The 22,652-nt window shown below is 45.3% G+C and overlaps 1 protein-coding gene across 6 annotated transcripts; it reads left to right on the forward strand.

Annotated features, from left to right (window-relative positions):
* Window positions 1-1,335: 1,335 nt before the first annotated feature.
* On the forward strand, window positions 1,336-22,440 carry WDR31 (WD repeat domain 31). Of its 6 annotated transcripts, none has more exons than XR_015548946.1 (12): window positions 1,336-1,451; window positions 4,486-4,581; window positions 7,819-7,962; window positions 8,419-8,548; window positions 10,314-10,388; window positions 11,336-11,480; window positions 11,579-11,679; window positions 12,854-12,921; window positions 13,897-14,038; window positions 15,484-15,646; window positions 19,476-19,867; window positions 21,450-22,440. XR_015548946.1 is itself a non-coding variant. In XM_087419265.1 (11 exons), the coding sequence occupies exons 3-11, from the start codon at window positions 7,847-7,849 to the stop codon at window positions 19,484-19,486; spliced, it is 951 nt and encodes a 316-aa protein (XP_087275391.1). In that variant the 5' UTR covers window positions 1,336-1,451; window positions 4,486-4,581; window positions 7,819-7,846; the 3' UTR covers window positions 19,487-20,591. The 6 variants fall into 6 exon arrangements, 4 of the variants coding, with proteins under 4 accessions (XP_087275391.1, XP_004423403.2, XP_087275389.1 ...); XR_015548947.1 differs by lacking the exon at window positions 21,450-22,440 and having other exon boundaries at window positions 19,476-19,538; window positions 19,810-20,591; XM_087419265.1 differs by lacking the exon at window positions 21,450-22,440 and having other exon boundaries at window positions 19,476-20,591.
* Window positions 22,441-22,652: the final 212 nt, after the last annotated feature.

Here is a 22,652-nt window from a genome sequence, read left to right on the forward strand (position 1 = left end):
TGTGGGGAAGATATGGTTCCAGTGTGAGTCATGTCAAGGATGAAGTGTCTTTTAGACAGCCCGGTGTAGATGGGCAGGAAGCAGGTTGATATACAGGTCGGGAGAGAAATCTGTCTGGAGATACCAGTTTGGGAGTCTCGGGTGCCCTAAGCCTAAAGCATCTTCTAGAAGGGCTGCAGCCCCGAGAGCTGGAGCATCTTGAGGGCAGGGATCTGGTAAGTCAATTCTGCAGCTGCACTGAGCTAGGCTCAGTGCCCCAGGGCAAAGCAACCAGTCTCTCCTGGTTGAAGGTTTACCAACCTGTTAGGGGGAATGAGTTTGTAGAGAGCCCTCAACTCTGAAGTAAGATCAGTGTTGCAAGTGGTATGGGGGTAGAGACCAGCTCCTGCCAGGAGGAAGTCGCCTAACAACAGGCCTCTGACTCAGAAAGTCATGACTGCATCATCACTGAAGAAGCATCAACAGGGGCTAGAGGAACCCTCATCAGGGATGCTGTGGAGGGCAGTCTCTCCTAGGTTGGAAGATAGACCCAATGGTCAGCCCTGATATTTTGTGAAGGTAAATTTCCCTCACCACCCATCCCTCCATTTCCACAGGTACCTAAATTTCAGAAACTTCCCAAGTCTTCATTGAAGGCAGTTCTGCTGGGAGATCAGCATGCAGGAGGCACTACTAGGCTGCAAAAGGAATGTTGCCTAAGATCCCTGCCATGCATCTATTCATTCATTCAACAAATATTCCACAAGCCCTACTGTGCACCGAGCCCTGTGCTATGCACCAGGAATACAGAGATGAACAGACTCGAGTCTGGAAGCAATGACTGCAGCTGGAAAAACCTGATCTCGGAGCTGCTGTTAGTTTCTGGAACTGTCTTCCCATTGGATCTCAAGAAGGGGCCGAGGGGTCTCTTTGCCATGGCGCTGGATTGAGAAGGTTTGATGAAAGAAAGAATGAAAGGAATAGGTGAGTGGGGGACCTGGGGAAGTGTCCAAAGAAGGGCTCTCTGCCTGAGTGAAATCACGGAAAATTCCAAAGAAATAAAGCAACTCCTTTATCTGGACGCATAATAATTTAACAGATGACATTTATGAAGTGCTTTCTCCGCGACTATTACGGTGGTACCCACTTTCCTTGCATTATATAGATTCTCTGGCAGCGTGGTCTTGGGCACATCCATCCTCTTCTCTGGAACCTCATCAACGCATTGTTACAGGAAGAAAGCAGGGCGGGGCGCTCTCAGCGCGGAGAGCGGGGAGACCTCAGGCGAGCGGAACCGCCGTCCGGCAGCCGGCGAGGGCGCCCGGACGCTTTTCGCCCGGACTCCCGCCCTAGCGACGCGCCTCGTTGCTAGGGGCGGAGGCGCGGGAGGCTGTGGAGCGTGGAGGCTGCGGACGCCCTCTGGCTTGGCGCCCCGCCGTCCTCTGCTCCCGGCCAGGCCAACCAGCCGACGGGTATGGAGCCCAGGAGGGGGCTCAGAGGGCGGGCGGGGAAGTGGGAACCCTAGCGCTCCTACCTGGCCGACGCGAGGAGAGAGTTCCGAGGGCCGACCTTGCGTTGGGTGGCGCTAGATTCTCATCTTGGCACCCCCTCCACCCCCATCAAAAATAAGCTTTGGCCGTCCGCCCGGAGTGGACGAGGGGCATTTGTGGTCTGAAGCGCCAGAAAGGAAAAACTGCACACAGTTTGTCCCCAGAACTTGGGGAATGGGGGATCTGGCCTATTACTGACTCCCTCTGTGACTCTGGGGAACACCTTCTTATTCTCTGGGCCTCGGTTTCCCTGTCTGTACCATTGGAGGGTTGAATCACACCACCTCCCTCGTGCTTCTACTGTGGTTTTCCGTTTTTTCTTTGGTTTAGATGCCTTGGTCTCCCAGAGTGTAGGTTAGATGTGTGCACAGGGAGATTTGGGGAGAGGGAATATGTGAAATCAGCATTTACATGAACAGTGGACCAAGAGTCCAGGGAAATAAGGTCCAGTTCCCCAGTTCTGCCCCCGTGTGACCTTTAGCAAGTCACAACCCTCTGAGTTCCAGTTTCTTCATGGAAAATAACAGCTGGATATATGCTGGAGTATATGGAGGAATATTGCACTGGAGAGTTAGAAGAGAATTCTCTGGGTTGTTTAGGGTGACCATTGGCTGTCTCAAGGTCTTTGGAAAGCAGATTGGGGCAGAAATGGATCCTGGGATTCAGATTTAGGCCTGGCTCCGTCTAGAACTAACAAGGACACCCAGAGCGGTAATTGGGTTTATAGCCTTCCCAAGTCCTCTCCAGCCTGTCCAGGCCTGAAATTGGGGCTGGAGGCGGGTAACTGCTCCCTGAAGGATTTATTGTCAGGCAGCTTTAAAGGACCCTTGTATTGTTGGGTCCTTAAAAAGCATCTTGCAGAGCAGACTCTTCACCTTAGTATGCCATTCATTCATTCATTCATTCAGTAGATATTTGCCTTGCTTCCATTCTCCCTGCCTATGCTTAAAGCACAGATACAAAAATGAACAAGACACTATTCCTCCTCTCAAGTATATTACATGTTCACAATATAAACAATGGAAGATAACTGAATAGGATTTTCATTTCTTAGATCAGTTATGAGATTATCTACTCATAATAAATTACAACAATATGGATATCATCCATGTACATATACTTTGTTCTCAAGATTTTAAATTGCCTTGCTATAGAATATAGTAAATTCTTAGCCTTAGTGTGATCAACCCCTCTGGGCAGGGGACGTAACTGGCTTCAGTTTAATCTACTCCAGACTCATATATCCATTTGTATATGTTCTCTGAGTATATTTGTTATATATGTTTAATATATGTGTATTAAGAGTAGTAGTAATAAGGGTGAAAGTCCTCCTTTTGGTATTGAGGTCACTGTTAATCTAGCAGTCATGGAGTAGGCGTCATTTACTATCAACAGTGTGCCAGGTTGAACTGAGGGCTTTATATGCACTAGCTTTGTAGAGACGCGGTATAGGATGCTGGTCAACAGCAAGGCGTCTGGAGTCACACTGCCTGGATTCAAGTTTCAGCTCTGCCGCTTACCTGCCGCTTATTTGTAAACTTGAGCAGGTTATTGAACATCTCTGTGCCTCCCTTTTCTCATCTGCAAAATGAGGATAGTAACAGTATTTCTCTCAGAGGCTTGTGGAATAGATTAACTGAGTTAATAAATATAAAACTCTTAAAACAGTCCTTGGCACCTCTTAAGTGCTATTTTTTTTTCCTTTTTTTTTTTTTTTTTACCCCAAAGCCCCAGTAGATAGTTGTATGTTGTAGTTGCACATCCTTCTAGTTGCTGTATGTGGGACGCGGCCTCAGCATGGCCGGAGAAGCGGTGCGTCGGTGCGCGCCCGGGATCTGAACCCTGGGCCGCCAGTAGTAAAGCGCGCACTTAACCGCTAAGCCACAGGGCCGGCCCTTAAGTGCTATTTTTAATCGACACAGAAGCCCAATGCTAGAGGTATTATGCCATTTTACACGTAGGAAACAGACTTAGAGAGGTTCAACACGTTGCCCAAGGCCACAGTAGAACTGCAGTTCAGACCTGGTCCTAATTCTGATGCTAATGCACTTAATCAAATGTTATTCTGACTATTCTGTGCTGCTCTTACTTCTTAGAATAAGCTACGCTGTCAATCGATAATGAGAATTGATTTATTTGAATTCTTAAAATAGAGTTGTTAAAATGCAGTAAAATTGGTTTCTTCTTTGTAGATATTTATAATGGGAATTCTGGACTAGAAGTCAAGAAGTCTGCCTAGTTATAATTTTGAGTAAATAGTGTTTCTGCCCTCATTCTCCACATCTTTATTTATTTATTTTTTAATTTTTATTTTTTTATTTTTTCCCCCAAAGCCCCAGTAGATAGTTGTATGTCATAGTTGCACAGCCTTCTAGTTGCTGTATGTGGGACGCGGCCTCAGCACGGCCGGAGAAGCGGTGCGTTGGTGCGCGCCCGGGATCCGAACCTCGGGCCGCCAGCAGCAGAGTGAGCGCACTTAACCGCTAAGCCACTGGGCCGGCCCCTCCACATCTTTAAATAAAGGGTTTATATGTGATGATTTGGAAAAGCTCTTCCATCTCAAATTCTATGATTCATACTTATTACAGTATTATTTTAGACAGGAGAATTTGCCTTTCCCACAGAAACGGTAAGCTCTAAAGTGGTCACCTCTGAGGATTTTTGAAGGTAAGTACTATGAGTAAAATAAACGTGTTTAACGACGTATGTAAATATATCCTATTTGCATATATAAAAATTGATGTATAAATAACATATGGTATACTTTCCTTAATTATTGAAATGTGAGAGTTATAAAATCTTAGAGTTTTGTAAGATATCTCTTTCTTTGGGAAAAGTACAGTGAACAATCTCCTTAGTTAACAAGGTCCTTATTTACTTTGTAAATCTCCTTTCAGTACAAGTATATGCTTAGATAGAGAAGAGATTAATTTAAGCATCTTTTCACTAATTACAGAGATTGAGAAGTGGCTGCCTGAACTATTTTCCAAAGGATAAACATTACAAAGCATTGAATCCGGCAGTTCACCAAGAAGCTCCCATTGGTTTGGGGGTAAGTAATTCTAAAAGTCATCTTTTCCTTAGACTGTCCCATGAATACTCTTCAGATGGGATGTGTGGCTCTCTGAAGATACCAGTTTAGGATGCAGTCAATTTAAGCAGAGATGATCCATTTATAGCATCTGCAGTTCCCAGTGACCTAGATCTATGGATGGCATCTGTCCTTAGTTTGATGTCAGTGTTGAAGAATGGGTTAGGCTGGCAGATAGGAAACCCTGCACATCTCTCTGTCTATAAACAATACAACATCCAAAGCTTTTTGAAAACTGTCCTAGAATTTTTCCTTTCAGCACATCTTATGCTTATTATAGAGAATCCTAGAATGTCTGAGCTGGAAGGGACCTTAGATTCGCTACTTGACAACAAATGTTTTTGTCACACTGTGAAAGCCGCTTGAGGTAGAAAGATGAATATGACAGAGTCCTTCCTCTTAGGGAGCATAGAGTCCACTAACAATCATTAAATCTGGTGTCCTCATTTATAGGTGGGGAGGCTGAGGCCCAGCGTGAGGAAGGGAGGAACTCAGGGATGCACAGTGAGCAGAGGCCGAGCTGGGGCCAGAGCCCAGGGCCCCTGATGCTACTCAGCGTCCTTTCCGGTGTGGTGTCCTTCTGTACTTGTTCCCTCTTCTTGTCAGGGGGTCAATTCTGGCAACTTCACAAAATGTAGGCTGGTCTTCTTTCTGGAAAACTCTATCTTTTTAACGGTAATGATATGATTGAGAGTACTTTGTGAGTTTTAGCTGCTGTTCTCCCTGTAGACCATCCTTCCTAGAGCTAGGCTGGCTGTGCCCATAAGAAACTCGTCTCCTAGAACTTCTTTAATGGAACCCCAGAAGAGATGGGGACCGGTACTCCAGCCTCTCCAAATACTTCCCTCCGCCCTCTGGCGTCTCAGGGAACAGCTAGGTGCAGAGGACACATGACCCAGAGTAGCTGAGATTAGCCCCTAGTCACATACCTTCAGTCTCAGCAGATGTCCCTGCTGGTCACATCTTCCGGTTTCTCTTTTTTTCTTTTCTCTGTTTTACCAGCAGCCAGTATAGGACCTGCGTGAATTAGGTGCTTAAGAGGTATTTCCTGAATGAGCATATGGATGAGTGTCTCTCTTTCTCTTTAATTCTAGCCTTCTTAGTTGTTGGGGATGATGCAAGTAAATCTGGAACACACTTAATAATTCTTTTTTTCCTAATATATCATCCATTATTGACATTATTTAAGTTCTAGGTCAGTGGTTCTGAAACTTTTTGGCCTCAGGACTCCCTTTCTTTTTTTTTCTTTTTTTATAATTTTTATTTATTTATTTTTCCCCAAAGCCCCAGTAGATAGTTGTATGTCATAGTTGCACATCCTTCTAGTTGCTGTATGTGGGACGTGGCCTCAGCATGGCCGGAGAAGCGGTGCGTCGGTGCACGCCCGGGATCGGAACCGGGCCGCCAGCAGCGGAGCGCGCGCACTTAACCGCTAAGCCACGGGCCGGCCCAGGACTCCCTTTCACTCTTAAAAATTATTGGGGACCTCAAAGAGCTTTTGTTCGTGTAGCTTATAGATTGGGTTCTACTCTGCCACCTCCTGTTGACATTAAGACTGAGAAATTTAAAAAAATATTTACTTATTAATTCATTTTAAAATTATAATAATATGGGGCCGGCCCGGTGCTCCGGTGCTGTAGTGGTTAAGTTTGCATGTTCTGCTTTGGCGGCCTGGGGTTCAGTGGTTCGGATCCTGGGCATGGACCTACTCCCACTTATCAAGCCATGCTGAGGCCGTGTCCCACATAGAAGAGTTACAACTATGATACACAACTGTGTACTGGGGCTTTGGGGAGAAAAAAGAAAAAAGAGGAAAGAAATAAAATAAAATAATAATAATAAACCTATTGCATGTTAACATAAATAACATAATTTTTATGAAAAATAAATATACTTTCCAAAACACAATAAAATTTGGTTGGAAAAGAGTGATATTGTTTTACATATTTGCAAAACTCTTTAATGTTTGGCTTATACAGAAGACAATTGGATTCTTATATCTGCTTCTGCATTCAGTCTATTGCAATGTGTTGTTTGGGTTCAAGTATATGAAAAAAAGCAGGTCTCACAAAGAGACATAGTTGGAAAAAGGAGTATCTCACGGATTCCCTGAAAGGCTCTCAGGAATCCCCAGCGGTCTTCAGATCACACTTGGAGAACCTCTGGTCTAGGTCATTAGCTGTATTGTCTCATTTAGTGTCATTGTCTCGCGCGTCTCATTCTTCCTACAGAGTAACCTCCGGACCCTGGCACACTGATTTAGAGAAATGTCACAGTGAAATTATTTAAAAACAGTCCCGCAAGCTAGGAAGGTTAAAAACTTTTGGAATAATTAACACTCTTTTTCAAGAAGCTTCACTACTGTAAATTATGTTTTATTTTCAAATACACGCTCTTAGTATTTATTTTATTGTGGTAGAATACCCATAACATAAAATTTATTATTAGTGACATTTAGTACATAGACAGTGTTATGCAACCATCACCGCTGTCTAGTTCCAGAACATTTCATTACTCCAAAAGGAAACTCTGTACCTATTAAGTAGGCACTCCCTATTCCCCTATGACCCTAGCCCTTGGCCACCACTAATTTGCTTTCTGTCTCTCTAGATTTGCTAACTACAGATATTTCATATAAATGGAATCATACAATATGTGGCCTTTTGTGTCTGGCTTCTTTTGCTTAGTATCATGTTTTCAAGATTCATCTATGTTATAATATGTATCAGTACTTCCTTTCGTTTTATGGCTAAATAATATTCTGTGGTATGGATAGACCACATTTTGTTTATTCGTTCATTCATGGATGGACATTTGGGTTGTTTTCACCTTTTGGCTATTGTGAACAGTGCTGCCGTGAGCATTCATGTATAAATTTTTGTTTGAACACCTGTCTTCAATTCTTTTGCCTATATGCCCAGGAGTGGAATTACTGGATGATATGGTAATTCTATGTTTAACTTGTTGAGGAAACTCTCAGTATTTTTAAAATTAGTTTTGTTTTTGTTTTTGTTTAGCTGCTAATGCTTTCTTGGAGGGTGCATTCCCAGGGCCATAAGAGTGAGGCAGGGAAGGGAGGAAAAGCAAATGTGTACAACTAATTAGTCTTTCTCAAAAAAGATTTATTTTTACATACCCATACTACCAGGATTGTGCCAAACAAAGTTAAGAGGATGTATTCTTCTTTTTACTAAACAGGGAACACTACTTCCGGCGGCCACAAGGGATGCTGCTCCTCAGGTGCCATCTGAAACGAGCTCTTCCTCAGAAGGTTTCCTGTAGGTTCTGGGCCGTGATGGGGAAACTGCAGAGCAAACTCAAACACAGCACTTATAAATACAGGTACAGCAGTCCTGCCTGGGGATCCCAAGATTTATCATGACCCGTTAAAATTCTCCACTAAAGAAAGAGAAGGCCCAGGGGGAGTATTGATGACCTTCCCTGAGTAGTCAGTTCTGTCTGTTTTCTTTTGATAAGAAGCAGCTTATTAGCTGGTGTCTGCAGCCACACAGAGAGGGGTACTGCGTCTTTGGGAATAATCTCTAGTGTGAGCAAAGACCACCAGCTTCTTGCCTTCAGGATTCCCCTTTATCAGATTCCATTCATTCAGTCATTCTGAGCATTTTCAGAGTTAGTAATACCCTTTCTGGCAAAGTCAGTGGGTCTCCTTTCTCTACTCCTTTTCCGTCTTTCTCAGGCTGCCCCGAGTTGCTACTGTAGCTCACGCTCGTCGTCCCCTTGCTCCACTGTGCGCTCCCATACCACTGGGCCTCTCATCTTCCACCCTGTCTTTGGCAGGCCTGATGGAATTACAGAAGAGAGAATTCAGACTAAAGCTTTTCAAGAGTATAGCCCAGCCCACGTGGATACCGTCTCCGTTGTTGCTGCTCTGAACTCAGACCTTTGTGTCTCTGGAGGAAAAGATAAGGTGGGGTGTGCACTGCTTCCCAGGGAACCACCTTACCGCGGAGAAGGGAAGGTATTTGGAAAGGAAGCGCTGGTTTTGCATTTCTGGCAGCAGTGCTGAGTAGTGCAAATATAGGAGATTTAGAGTTAGAGGGACTCAGTTTCAATCCCTGCTCTGCGACTTCCCGTTACTTTGGGCAATTTTAATTTTCTTGAGTTTCAGTCTCTTTGTCTATTAAATGGGGATAAGAATGCCAACCTCACAGGAGAGTTGTGAAGATTAAATGGTAAGACCCTTAGCCCTGTGCCAGACCACTCACGTGCTCTTTATAAATGGCAAGTATTATTACTCCAGTCAATGCATTTTTACACCTATACACAGACACCAGAGTTATTTGTCGTCAAAAGGAGCCTTCTAATCTCACCTTTTATGCCACTCTTTTGCCAAAATCTCTAGTTGGTGTGTATCATGCTTCCTCCCTCCTCTGTTTTTGCCCTTCCTCCCACTGTCACTTTGAATCTGGTTCCTTTCTCTCCCTCACATTTGGATCTGTTGTAACTCTCACAGCTCAGATATTCGTAGCAAAAGTGTTGGTTCTTGTGTAGTAAACGATGCCTCTCGTTTTAAGTAGCCTTTTAGAATCTTCAAATTCCATTTTCATACTGTATTTCACTGATTCTAAGATGCACATGTTTTCACATTTTAACACCTCTGAAATCAGTAGGCATCTAAAAATTGGTGATAAAGCATGGTACCATAGTTTAATTGGCAGCATTTTGTCTTCAAATCTGTTATCTTCGATGTAGGAAATGTTATTTCTATGATCCTCCCCTGTGAGGGGTGGAAATGGCAAGATTATCCTCCTCGTTTTGCAGATTAAGAAACTGAGATTTAACTAGGTCAAGTGTAACTTGCTCCTTACTCTCCAGCAATTAACTATGGTGACTGGGCTGGAGAAATCCTGGTTGGGGGAGGAATGCTTACAACAAAATATTAAAGTGTATACAGGGAAAAGGGATGGAAAGAAAATTTTATCAATGATTCTCTGGCAGATGGGATTATGGATGATGTTTTTGGAAATTAAAAAAAAGTGCTTTTTCACAACAATGTGAATACATCAACACTACTGAAGTATATGCCTAAAAATGATTAAGATGACAAATTAAAAAAAAAACAAACCCGGAGCTGGCCCGGTGGCGTAGTGGTTAAGTTCGCATGCTCCACTTCGGTGGCCCAGGTTCGCAGGTTCGGATCCCGGGCATGGACCTATGTACCGCTTAGCAAGCCACGCTGTGGCAGGCGTCCCACATAAAACAGAGGAAGATGGGCACAGGTGTTAGCTCAGGGCCAATCTTCCCCAGCAAAGGGAGGATTTGGCAACAGATGTTAGCTCAGGGCTAATCTTCCTCACACACACGAAACTAATATAAAAGTATGATACAGTTAGGGGGAAAAAATATCTCATCTCATGTAGAATTCTCCTTCAGCATCTACAACCAGAACCTCATCCTGAATCAGTTCCCCTTGGGGAGTGTTAGCCCCAAACCCATCAGTGAGGCTCAGAGGAGTGGCCCAGGGTCTCGGGAAGAGACAGAGGAACGATCAGGAGGAAAGAAAAGAAACTCAAAGTAGGGGGTTGTGAGGAGGGACACAGCGTTAAACCCTAACGCTCGATGCAGGTCCCTTGATGAAGAGGGAGAAACTAGGTAGAGAATGAAGTGAAGGCTGCTTGTTTCAAGTTAACAAAAATTCAGTTAAACTGAAATATTCAAATACCTCTCTGCAGACAGTTGTGGCCTACAATTGGAAAACTGGAAATGTGGTGAAAAGGTTCAAAGGACACGAACGTGAAATCACCAAGGTAATTGTCAACGATTATTACCGTGGAGGGCTTGGGAGCCGAGTAAAGGCGTATCTAATAGCTCTAGATAGTACGAGTGGTTGAATTTCAGTCTTAAGGAAAAATGCAAGGGCTTCTTTCGATGCCGCAAAGCCCTCCTCTGGGAAAAGCAGTGCAAGCCCCTCCCTTGGCTGTTGCTGCAGGTGGATTGGACACAATTTTTCTTCTGTTGAGCCCATAATAGCTCAGGCAGTCTCCCTGACCCATCCTAACTTGATAGGGCCGTGTATTGAAGGCTTCCTGTGTGTTTACTCTAGCTAGAAAAGTGACAAAATCTCTACGCTCAGGAACCTTCTAATCTAGTCGGGGAAATTTTTTAAAAGCCAGTAACAGTTAAATAAAAATTAATTTGTTCAATAGCATTTACAGAATAGAGTGAGCTTCCAGCAAAAATGATAGAGAATGCCAATTTATATAACTCCCCTCTCCCAAGTCCACCTGAATGAACCAAACATTAAGGTGCAAACTCCAGGGGCTGGCCCCGTGGCTTAGCGGTTAAGTGCGAGCGCTCTGCTGCTGGCGGCCCGGGTTTGGATCCCGGGCACACACTGATACACCGCTTATCAGGCCATGCTGTGGCAGCGTCCCACATAAAGTGGGGAAGATGGGTACGGATGTTAGCTCAGGGCCAGCCTTCCTCAGCAAAAAAAAAAAAAAGAGGATTTGCATGGATGTTAGCTCAGGGCTGATCTTCCTCACACACACACACAAAAAGGTACAAACTCCATCATAATGAAACTAGGCATCAGCCACAATGCCATAGCACACAAAATGATATTTCCCAAAATGCCGGACACGGGGCATCAGATTGAGAGAGAACACAGGCTCTAACACACTTATCCCCAGGTCTTTTTCCCAATTTAAAGTCTGATCAGACAAGTACACCAGAGCTTTCTTTTCTTGAGCAGATAGCCTGTATTCACAAGTCAGACCAGTTCTTCAGCGCCTCTCGTGACAGGATGGTCATGATGTGGGACTTGCACGGTTCCTCACAGCCAAGGCAGCAGTTCTCTGCCCATGCCATGGTGGTCACTGGATTGGCTGTGAGTCCAGGTAAAGTAAAGCAGATCTCTTCCCAGTGCTGTTGTTTTTTTGGAAAAGCCCTGTTCCAGGCCCATCTCACAGACCTTCTTCTTGCCATTGTTTCAAAGACTCGTCACAGCTGTGCACTGGCTCTCGGGACAACACCCTGCTTCTGTGGGATGTGGGGACTGGACAGTGTGTGGAGAGAGCTTCTATCTCCAGGAACCTGGTAGGGACTCAATCTGGGTACAGAGCCGGGCCGCAGAAGGGAGTGTGGGGTGAGGGGAAGGGCCTGGCAGCGAGATCAGGAGACCACGACCAGGTGTAGACGCATAAGCTTGAGTCCCAATTACTGCTCCTGCCTAACTCTGTCAGAGCCTGGCCTCCCAGGGGTGTGGGATTAGCTGGTCTCTTCAGGTCTCTGCTCCAGAGAACAATTCTGCTAGTTTACACTGGAATTTTAAGTGGTGTCCTCATTTATTCTTTCAAAACATAGTCATCCCGTTTCTTCTGTGGGCCAGACACTGTGCTAGGAGCAGGGTTAGTGACCCAGGACACAGTCCCTGTCCTCCAGGAGCTCACAGCTTATGCTCTGTGTTCTGTGTATGTAACATTATGCAGAGAAGTATTACCTTTGGCTTTCTGTATAATTTGCTGCATTTATGAAAACCAGTGTTTTCTGGTAGAGGACTGGTGTATAACTCCACAGCCTTTGGGGTCAGTCATACCTGGGTTTGAATCCTGGATCCATCACTTTTTAGCTGTATTACCCCAAGAAAGTTAAATAGAGTCTCAGTGTCTTCATTTATAAAATGAGGAGAATGGTGTCACCTGACGTGGTGGTCATCAAATGTCAGCCATCGTCATCTTTGCCAATTTTGAAGACAACTGTCAATGGCAAGACGTGCCTGCCCTTTGCCCTCTGTATTTGTGGAGGTTGCTGGAAGAAAATCTTGGTGCCTTGCATCATTTTGAAAACTGTTTCGTGCCTGTCCAGCAGGGGGCTGCAGGGATAAAGAGACACAAGAGCGTGGAGAGCACCCTTCCTGAACCCTGTGAGGCCTTAGACTAGGATTTCAGTGGTCCCGCTTTAGGACAGGGGCTGTGCTCCTTAGCTGTCGCCGGCCACCGGTTCTCTAGCATGTGTTTGGGTTTCAGGCACTCTGCTGCGTGCATTTTGGGACTCACAGCTGGCCAGCTGCTGTCCTTGCTGATAACCTAGGAGATACAAGTAGAGCATGACTGGTGGGTGGGTATCTGCAAAATAAAATCCCTCTAAGTCAAATTACTAGTTCAGCGTCCTTGAGAAGTGGTGCAGAGATGCTATTTAGCACAGTTTAACAGGAGTTACAGCAGAGCAATGACTTGGTATGGAGATGTTTTGAAAATTTTGCTTCTTCCAGGTCACTCACCTGTGCTGGGTCCCTAGAGAACCATATATACTGCAGACTTCTGAAGATAAAACCCTCAGGTGGGCTAACTGAGCGGCAGTGAAGGTGTTTCTGGTGAAGGTTTGTGGCTCGCATGCTTACGTGACTCCATCCCCACTCTGCTTCTCCACATTGCTGTGCCCTTCCCAGGGCCTTCCGCCCCTCTGCCCCCTGCTGGTGCTGGCACCTCTCTGATCTGGCCCCCTGGATCGTCTGGGTAGAGGTCGAATGCCAGGAGGTCAGGCCAGGAAAAAGCCCCTGTTCTGGATGGTTTTGAAGCACCTGATGCTAGCAGCTCCTGCTGTGTGAATGTGTTCAGATTAACCTCAGGATCAGTCACTTGTTTGTCCCACCCCTCAGGCTGCCTGGCTTTACTTGCTCCCCCTGCTCAGCCCCTGATGTTCTCACTCACCCAGCCCTCAGGGGAAGCCCTCCCAGAGAAGGAGCTTCAGAGTCACCATCAGGGGAGTCAAATTAAATCATTCTCAGTCTAGAAAGCACTACTAGAAACTTTGGATCTCAGAAGAGATTTTACTCAGAAACTGGTAGGAACGAGGTAAAGAGGTAAAAATGAGGAGAGAGGTGAAACACAACACTCCCCAGTGGACCCCATGGTCCAGGTTTCCCAAGGCCTGTAAATCTTTGTATCATAATAAGTATCTTTTTAAAAAAATTGAAATCATAGGCACAGAAATATCCTCTTGTCTGTTGAAAATAGTATCCCAAAGGACCAAATTAACAAATTAACTTTGTACAATTAAGATGCTTGCTCTAAATTCCTAGTAACTAGATCTCAAAATAGAAAGAACTCAGATATCATTCCATTTGGTTATTTCCTGCTGGCTTTGGAGTCTCTGCGAGTGATCTAGTTCATGCTGCTGTTTTTAGGTAAATCATGACATTCCATTCTGACTGGCTGAGCAGCAAAGAGCCAAGCCTTTCACGTTAGCAGGCTCTTACAGGCGTATTTCAGACACATTTACTACAGACTCATCTCCTGCTGTAATTTCTTTCAGATTATGGGACAGTCGGGGGCTGCAGGTGGCTCATCTCTTTCCCGCAAAGCAGCATATTCAGACCTACTGCGAGGTCAGTGAGGATGGACACAAGTGTATCTCCTGCAGCAGCGGCTTCGGAGGGGAAGGCTGTGAGGCCACGGTAAGAGATTGTGAGGACTCCCGGTGTCTGGTTGCTGATAAGCAAGTTACTTGCTCTGGCCTCGTGTCTGTCCTGGGCTGTACAGGCAGGCTCTCCTAATGGCTCAGACCTATCCCAAGTACATACTGAAGGTGATCTTTGCATTCCAGATGCTTCTGTCAAGAAACATCTGTTAGCTTAGGGCTCTCTGAATTGATCGTAAAAAAGAGGAATGGGATGGAGTCAAGATAGGAAGGCACTAAATGCAGAATGGGCCTGCTGATGTCCCTACTCCCAGCAGAGCTTAGAAAGGAGAGGGATTGTTTGAAGAACAAGTGTATTCCCATTGTACATGTGGTCACAGCAAAGAAGGTTCAAACTCTTCAGGAAGTTTGGAACTCCAGTGTTGGTCAAGGGCCCACCCCATCCATTACCCAGATACCTTTCCCTGCAATTAATTTCAGGATAGATTGTCTAGGATCCTCCAAAGTACCTTCGATTCCTAGTTGTAGAATATCAATTGAAAGGGTTATCTAGTATCCAAAGAGAACAATTTATGACTCCCATTTTATCAAACATTTATTATGTGCTAGACACTGGTCTGAGCACATTACATGCATTATCTCATTTAATCCTTAAAACAACCTCATGAGTTAGGTACTATTATAATTCCACTTTTACAGATAAAGAAATAGAGGCATGGCAAGTTGAAATCTCTTGTACAAGACCACATCTCTAGTAAGTGTAGGTTGAGGCATTGAATCTCAGGCTCTTGATGTGGCATCTCTTCTCCAAGCTAAGCATTTCCAGCTCCTACAACTGTTGCTTGGATGATGTGGTATCCAGTGATTTCATTATTTTTTGGACACAATTCAGTTTTCTCTCCTCCCTGAACATTATTCTCCTGGTGTGGTCTGATCTGTATCAACAAAAGTGGGACTGGTGGAAGTATCACCTCCCTTATTGTAGACTGTGGTCTTCCATATAACCTCTGGTGGTCATAAGCTTCAGCGTCTGGTCATTAAATCAGAAGGTCTGCACCTGTATGTACTTAGGAGAAGGTGCTCCTAACTGTGGGGTCCCCACAGGACCCACAGATGCCAAGAGGTTGATAAAAGGCAGCTCTTGAACTGTTGTAGAAAGTAGGCCACCCCATCCTGTCCCATCATGCTGTAGGACTTGGAGCTTTCACTTCCCTAACCATGATGTTAATGAGGAAGGCAACAAGCTTTCTGGCACATCCTTAACCACGGTTGTTTGAGACATAGTTGATGCTTAAAGTAATCACTGGATGGATGGATGGTTGGGTGTGTGGATGGGGTGGATGGAGATAAGGGGTGGCTACATGAGTAGGTAAGTGGAGGGAATAAGGGTGAGAGTGTGAGGCGATGGATATCAGCGAAGGAAGCATGTGCGAAGCTGGAGAAATACATATGTATGAGCTAGCCTATGTCATTACTTTGCAGCTGTGGGACCTAAGGCAGACACGGAACAGAATATGTGAGTATAAGGGGCATTTCCAGACTGTTGCATCCTGTGTCTTTCTACCAAGAGCATTGGCCTTGATGCCTGTGATTGCTACCTCATCACATGACTGCAGGGTGAAGATTTGGAACCAAGATACTGGAGGTAAGGAGCCTGCTGTTAGTGCTTCTCAGAGACACATGAAGTCCTAAAGGCTTCCTTAAAACTCTTTTCTTTCCATTGCTCAGCATATACAAAGCCACCCATGTCCTGTCACTCTCTAGTCCCCTAGTGGTTAAGAGATGATGCCAAGATGTCAGAATCTCTGTTCAACCTCTGACTAAAAGCCATCACCACGTAACCCCTGGTAGCATGCTGTACAGACTGATTCCTGAGAGCTCAAATATATTTGGCTCTTATATTTTTTATACCTGAAGTTCTTCATCAGGTTTTAACTTGTGATGCTCAAAATGTCTGGAAAAGAGAACAAGAATTGCCAATTTTAAATTCATTTTTCAAGGACTAAAATGAGAGCTTGGCTCTTGGTGGGGGGAGGGGAGTAAAGATAGTCTCAGAAAGACTGCACTGTTTTGACTCTGCAGCTAAGGTTTGAGATCATAGTAAGGTCATGACGTTTCCCAGCACCAGAGGAAACGATGTTTTAGGGACCATAGCTCCCCAGGCTCCTCGAGGCAGTGGTGTGCCGGAGCCGGCTCCTCCTGGCCGATTGTAAAATACTCAGGAATATTTAATACGGTCACCCTGGGAGTGTTTACACCACGAAAATTGGCAAACACTGTGAATAAACGTGGTGGTTGTTTTTCTTCCAGAAAGCCAATTTACCAGCACCCCACTGCCTACCTGTTATCCTGTCCTGAGCACAGGTTTCTGCCAGACACAGGACTAGCATTAATTTAGAGAACCTCAAACCAAATCCCTTCTGCAGGAATCTTCCAGGAACTCTACTCCCCAGAAGGGGAGGATAGAGCAGTCTCCCAGAGAAAAGATGTGGGATCATGTCTACTGGCACGCAAGCCAAACTTCCCTAGTAAGGACAGCCCTGCTGTGCCCTCACCTGGACTTGTCTCTCCAGCCACCCAGGTGTGACAGTGGGGAGAGCAGCTGTTTTAGATTCAGTGATCATACACCTGAGATCAGGGAGAACCAGGTCTGAAAGTGCTGCCCTGCCCACCAGGTGTGTGCCTGTGGTTCTTAGAAGAGCAGCCTCCAAGATGTGGATGGAGGGAGACTGGGTCAGCTGGAAACCCCCAGACTGTCCCCCCATTGTCCTTTGTCTTGAAGGGAGCAAGTCCCCGGGAAGCCAGCAGCTGAAGATCAGTATCCTTATCTGTTTTTCACTTCCCTGGCCCCTGCTTTGTTCTTGTTTTTTTTTTTTTTTTTGGCTGAGGAAGATTGGCCCTGGGCTAACATCCATGCCCATCTTCCTCTACTTTATATGGGACGCCGCCACAGCATGGCCTGACAAGCGGTGTGTCGGTGCACGCCCGGGATCCAAACCCACGAACCCCGGGCTGCCAAAGCAGAGTGTGCACACCTAACCATTGCGCCACCGGGCCGGACCCCCTGCTTTGTTCTCTGGGCTGGTAACTGAGGGCCACTTTTTAACAAGTCCTTGCAAGTGAGGCCCTGATTGTCTGAACATACTTGTAGGTGGTGTACATCCTGTTGGGTCCGAGTGCCATTCTCTGTAGTTGAAGTCTTGGGGTGGCCCAAGTTCTGACCTCCCCGCTGGTGCACGTTCCTCTGAAGCATGCGGTGCCCCTCTTATCTGGGTTAGATACTGGTAGCACAGGCTTTATTGACGGGGACTTCTCAGAGGGACATTGCACTCTTGGCCTCCCCTGCTGGTTCTGCCTTCCTCCCCCAGCTTGCCTTTTCACCTTGTCTCTGGATGGATCAGGACCTTTGACTTCCTTGGCTGTTGGCGACACCATCTCCTTATTGTGTGCAAGTTTCAGCAGAGGAATTCACTTACTCAGAGTGGACCACGGCCGAGGGCTGGAACTGCGGGAAGTGGCAGCGTTCTGAGGCCAAGAGACATTCACTGGACAATATCAAACTGCAGCCCCCCCTTTCTCAGTGTGGCTTTGTTTTTGCATGTTACCTGGAGGGGAGGGTGATGTGGGGCTGGTGTTCTTTGCTTAGTTTCACTTAGAGGGTAAATCAGTGTTAGAAGGCAATTTCTTCTGTTAGAAGAAAATCAGGTGCAGAGTTTAGAAACATGGACTAAACATAAGGTTTTCAATCAGAGTTAAATCCAAAGGCAATTTTTTTTTTTTTTTTTTTTTTTTTTTGGTGAGGAAGATCAACCCTGAGCTAACATCCATGCCAATCCTCCTCTTTTTGCTGAGGAAGCCCGGCCCTGAGCTAACATCTGTTGCCAATCCTCCTTTTTTTTTTTTTTTTCCCCCAAAGCCCCAGTAGATAGTTGTATGTCATAGCTGCCATCCTTCTAGTTGCTGTATGTGGGAGGCGGCCTCAGCATGGCCGGAGAAGCGGTGCGTTGGTGCGCGCCCGGGATCTGAACCAGGGCTGCCAGTAGCAGAGCGCGCGCACCTAACCGCCAAGCCACGGGCCCGGCCCCCCAAATGCAATTTTTAATGAGATTTTGGAACTGTTCTTCAAAAAAACAAGTTTATGGCTCAAAATGATGACCTGTAGGTGTGATAGGCCTCTGTCTGTGAGGCAGAACACAAAGTCTGAGCCTATTGAACTGACCTTTTCCATGTCTCCACAGAAGAAAAAAATGGAGTGGGAGAGAAACTGTTTTGGTTGCCTCAGAATTGTCTAGATGGGGAAGAATGGGGCAGCGCCATAGACGAAATGGATTGCAGACATGAGATTGAGCTCCAATTGCTGCTCCTCAGCAGCGTGAAGAATCAGAGATGGGGCAGGAAAGCAAAGCCTTGGCTTCTACTCGGAGTAGTAGCAGAGCGAGAGGTGGCACACGCTGTCTGCTTCTGGTACCTTCCGAGACCGGTGCTGAGGGTACATGAAAATAAGACATGGGCCGGCCCCGTGGCGTAATGGTTAAGTGCACGCACTTCGCTGCTGGCGGCCTGGGGTTGGGACCCCGGGCGCGTGCCGAGGCACTGCTTGTCAAGCCATGCTGTGGCGGCGTCCCATATAAAGTAGAGGAAGATGGGCACGGATGTTAGCCCAGGGCCAATCTTCCTCAGCAAAAAAGAGGAGGATTGGCATTGGATGTTAGCTCAGGGCTGATCTTCCTCACAAAAAAAAAAAAAAGAAGAAAGAAAAAGAAAATAAGACCTGGGCTGGCTTGAAGTGGCTGACAGCCACAGGGCCTTCTCCAGAGTTGTAGGAGTCGTCAAACCTGTTCTGCAGATAAGGAAATGGAGAAGTTCCAAGATTAAGGCCCAAAAAGTTTCATTTGTACATTTTAATATTTTTATTTAGTTTTATATAAACTCTTTCTTGGGCATGGCCAGAGTGAGGGAAAGGGAGTCTCTGCAATAACAATAGAATGTAGAGAAAAGAGTAGAGGATGGACTCACCTGTGTGCCATTGAGTCCCCCTCAGTGAGGAAGGGCAGGGTGCTCAGGTCTGCCTGTGTGGCCCCCAGGAGGTCAGTCTGGTGCTCACAAGCCCATTTTCCTCCAAGGAAAGTAGAGTCCCTCCTGCCTTCAGGCGAGCCCACACATAAGGCCACTGAGGCCTGGAGATTCCCTTTCTGATGAATCCCAGCCAAAGAAAGATTTTGCGTTTGTCTTCTCTCGCCCCTGCCTGTCCCTGACCCCAGGGGCTGACAGCCGTCTTGTCCCCTTCTGCTCCTCCTTAGGGCCTGCTCCCCAACGCCGTCTCCACGGACGGGAGGAGAGCCGTAAGCTAGTGCACAGCGTCAGGCCTGAGTTTGAATCTCCTCTTCTCCATTTAGCTGGATGATCTTGGGCAAGTTGTAAAATCTCAGCTTCCTCTTTATAACATGAAGCTCATAATCGTACGTTCCTTGCAGGGCTGTTCTGAGGACTGGTCGTGACTATTAAATGCCAAGCAAGGTAGTGGGAGCTTGCAAATGGTAGGCACAGTTATTTACTGCCCTCTCTGTGCAGACGAAATGCTCTCCTTTCCACACGAAACAATTCCCGTTCTTTCACCCGTTCTCCTTAGATCTTATCTTCTAAACCTGTAGTCATTGTTGGGCTTCCCTTTAATCCCTTCAGTTACGGATCTTTGAGCTCTGGAAGGACAGAGGGGAAGTGGGAGAGGAAGCTACTTCATTGAGCACCTACAGACGGCTGAATACATTTATTCTCACTACAATTCTTATTGTTATTTCCATCTCACAGATGAGGAGGCTGAGGCCCAGGGACATGCAGTCCTTTGCCCAAAGTTATACACACACAGGTAGGAAGGAAAAGAAGAGATTTGAACCTGGGTCTGCCTGACTCAAAGCCGGAATATTTTCTTCCCCACTCCTTTGCCTTTGCATGATGTCACAAAGTTCATTTTAGAGATTTATAGACCATGACACTGTTTGTGTATTTTCTAGACCAGTTTGTTAACTTTTTGGCTCCAAGGAGATCCTCCTGGCCAGGTGCCTGGGAGCAGTAGACAGGTGTCTCAGGGAAAGTCCTAGTGTATCCTGAACTGTTAGTGCTACGGCTGACTCTCTTCTAGAAGGAAGACAGGCAGTAAGTCAGGAAATCCAAGGGAGTGGGTTGGGAGGGGGTCCTAGGGTTGGGAACAGGCTGCTTGCTGTGAGAGGGGACATACTTGTCAGAAAACAGTAGGCCTCTGATGAATCAGCAGCGTTCTGTTACCAATAAAATTGTGTCCCTAAACTCTGCACATGTGCTTGATGTAAAAATTCCTTATCTGTGCATTTTAAGTAGAAAATAGATTAATAAATTTTTATAGGATTTTTTAGTCTTATATGCTCTAAGCAGGTATTCTCAGCACCTAAAATACAGGCTGCTAAAATGCATTCATTCATTTGTTGAACATGCATTGAACACTTCATTTGAGAGGCTACCTGTCTAAATCATATAAAGGAATTTTCCAAAGACAGTTGACTTCTCCAGGAAAGTTATACACTCTTGGAATCTGGCCAATTATATATTTAAAATTTAAAGAAATTTATATATTTATAATCTAAACAAATTTATATATTTATAATTTAAATATATTTATATATTTAAGGAAAATGAGTGATGGTTATTAATGCCCTTCATTTTGACACAGGAATTACAAGCATAGAACTCAGGTCACTTGGTGTTTTTAATCTTTTAACACTGAGAAAAAGGAACTTAGCTATTTGTAAGTGGCCTTTTGAAAACATCATTGTTAAAGAACATCTTCGTGACTGAAAACGAGGCGGCCTGCTAGTTGTTTCCTGAAATTGGCACAGGCTGCCCAGCTAAGACTATGTTCCCAGCCAGGCATAGCCGTGAGAATAAGTTCTTGTCAGTGGATGGTGAGCGGAAGTGCTGTGTGTAACTTCCACCTTATTAGCTTGAAAGGAACGTGTCTGTCTGGGATTACCCCTCTGGGTCCCTTCCGCTAGCTAGAAGGCAGACTGCCAGGAACCGCTTCAACTGTTGAAGACGGCTGATAGGACAGCAAGAGAGAAGGAACCTGGCCCCAATCACCTTGAGGAGCTGAGCTGCTCCAACAGCCTGATCGGCTGTGACCCGAACGAGGAATGAACCTCTTTCTTGTCAATCTACTATATATATTTTTAACTTTTAATTCAAGTATGGCAATCATAAACAATTTCACACGTCTTAAGCTCATAGCTTGCTGAATTTTCATAAATTGAACACACTCTAGTAACCAGTAGCTAGGTGAAGAAGCATAAAACATCCAGGAACCCAGATGTTCTCCTTCATCCTCCCCTCCAGGCCTATCTGGCAGGGAATTTGTAACAGCATATATTGGTTTTGTTTGCTTTTCTACTTTATATAAATGGAATCATACTTTCTTGTAGGAGATGGAAAATATGGCCTCAAATTTCTCCCACCCCTGTATGTGTGACCTTTCTGCAATGTGACTTCTCACCAGTAGGTAGTAGGATCCGTTTCTCCACCCTTGAATCTGCTCTGGTCTTTTGACTTGGTTTGACTGATAGAATGCAGAAGAATGAACGCTACGCAACTTCTGAGGCTCAGCCTTAAGAGGCCTGGCAGCCTCCCTTCCACCATCTTGGAATGCTACTCCGAGATCTCCATGTCAGGGAGGCGACCTGGGCCATGTGGAGAAGACCTGAACACCACCAGATACATGAACAAGGTCACCTTGGCCCTTCCAACCCTGCCACATCTGCAGCTGAACGCAGCCGCAGATGAAATCAGAAGAGAAACTGCACAGCTATCCCACAGAATCATGAAAAATAAGAAAGCATTGTTTTAAGACACTAAGTTTTGGGGTAGTTTGTTATGCAACCATAGATTTAAGTGAAACAAGTATGTACTCTTATTTTTGGTCAGGCTTCTTTTGCTTAACATAATTTGTGAGGTTGATTCATATTGTTGCATGTAGTTGAATATCATTCCTTCTCATTGCTGTACAATATTCTATTGTGTGAAAATAGTATAATTTATCCATCTAACTACTGATGGGCATTTGGATAGTTTCTAATTTGGGGCTCTAATAAATAGTGCTGCTATGAACATTCTAATAATGTCGTTTGGTGAACATATGCATGCATTTGTGTTCATCATAAAACTAGCGGTGGCCTTTCTGGGCCATAGGGTAATTTGCATGATTGGTTTTAGTAAATACCACCTCTTTTCCAAAAAACTTGTCCCAGTTCACATTCCCACTCACTGTGCAGGGAGTTAGTGGAGTTTTAGCTGTTCCACATCCTTGCCAACACTTGGTTCTCTTAAACTCTGCAACCCTCGGTTTTAAAGATGAGTGTGTAGACATTGACGTGTACACCAGGGAGGTGTGAGCTCCACGAGCCAACATTGGAGAGAAGCTGGACCACCTGGGTTTGATGTCTGCTTTTCTTCCTGACACTTCCAGTTAAGAGGCCAGAATTTAACAATAAAACTTTATACGCATACAGTGCTCTATATTTTACATACTACTGTCACAATCATAATTTCATCTGAGTCTTCCAATAAAATAACACCAAGAGATAGGCAGCGTGGAGATTATTGCCTCTGATCTGCAGAGAAGGAAAGTG

Source organism: Ceratotherium simum, chromosome 29 (genome assembly GCF_057802395.1).
Source record: "Ceratotherium simum simum isolate JZ-2026a chromosome 29, ASM5780239v1, whole genome shotgun sequence".
In the NCBI taxonomy this organism is placed as follows: domain Eukaryota; kingdom Metazoa; phylum Chordata; class Mammalia; order Perissodactyla; family Rhinocerotidae; genus Ceratotherium; species Ceratotherium simum.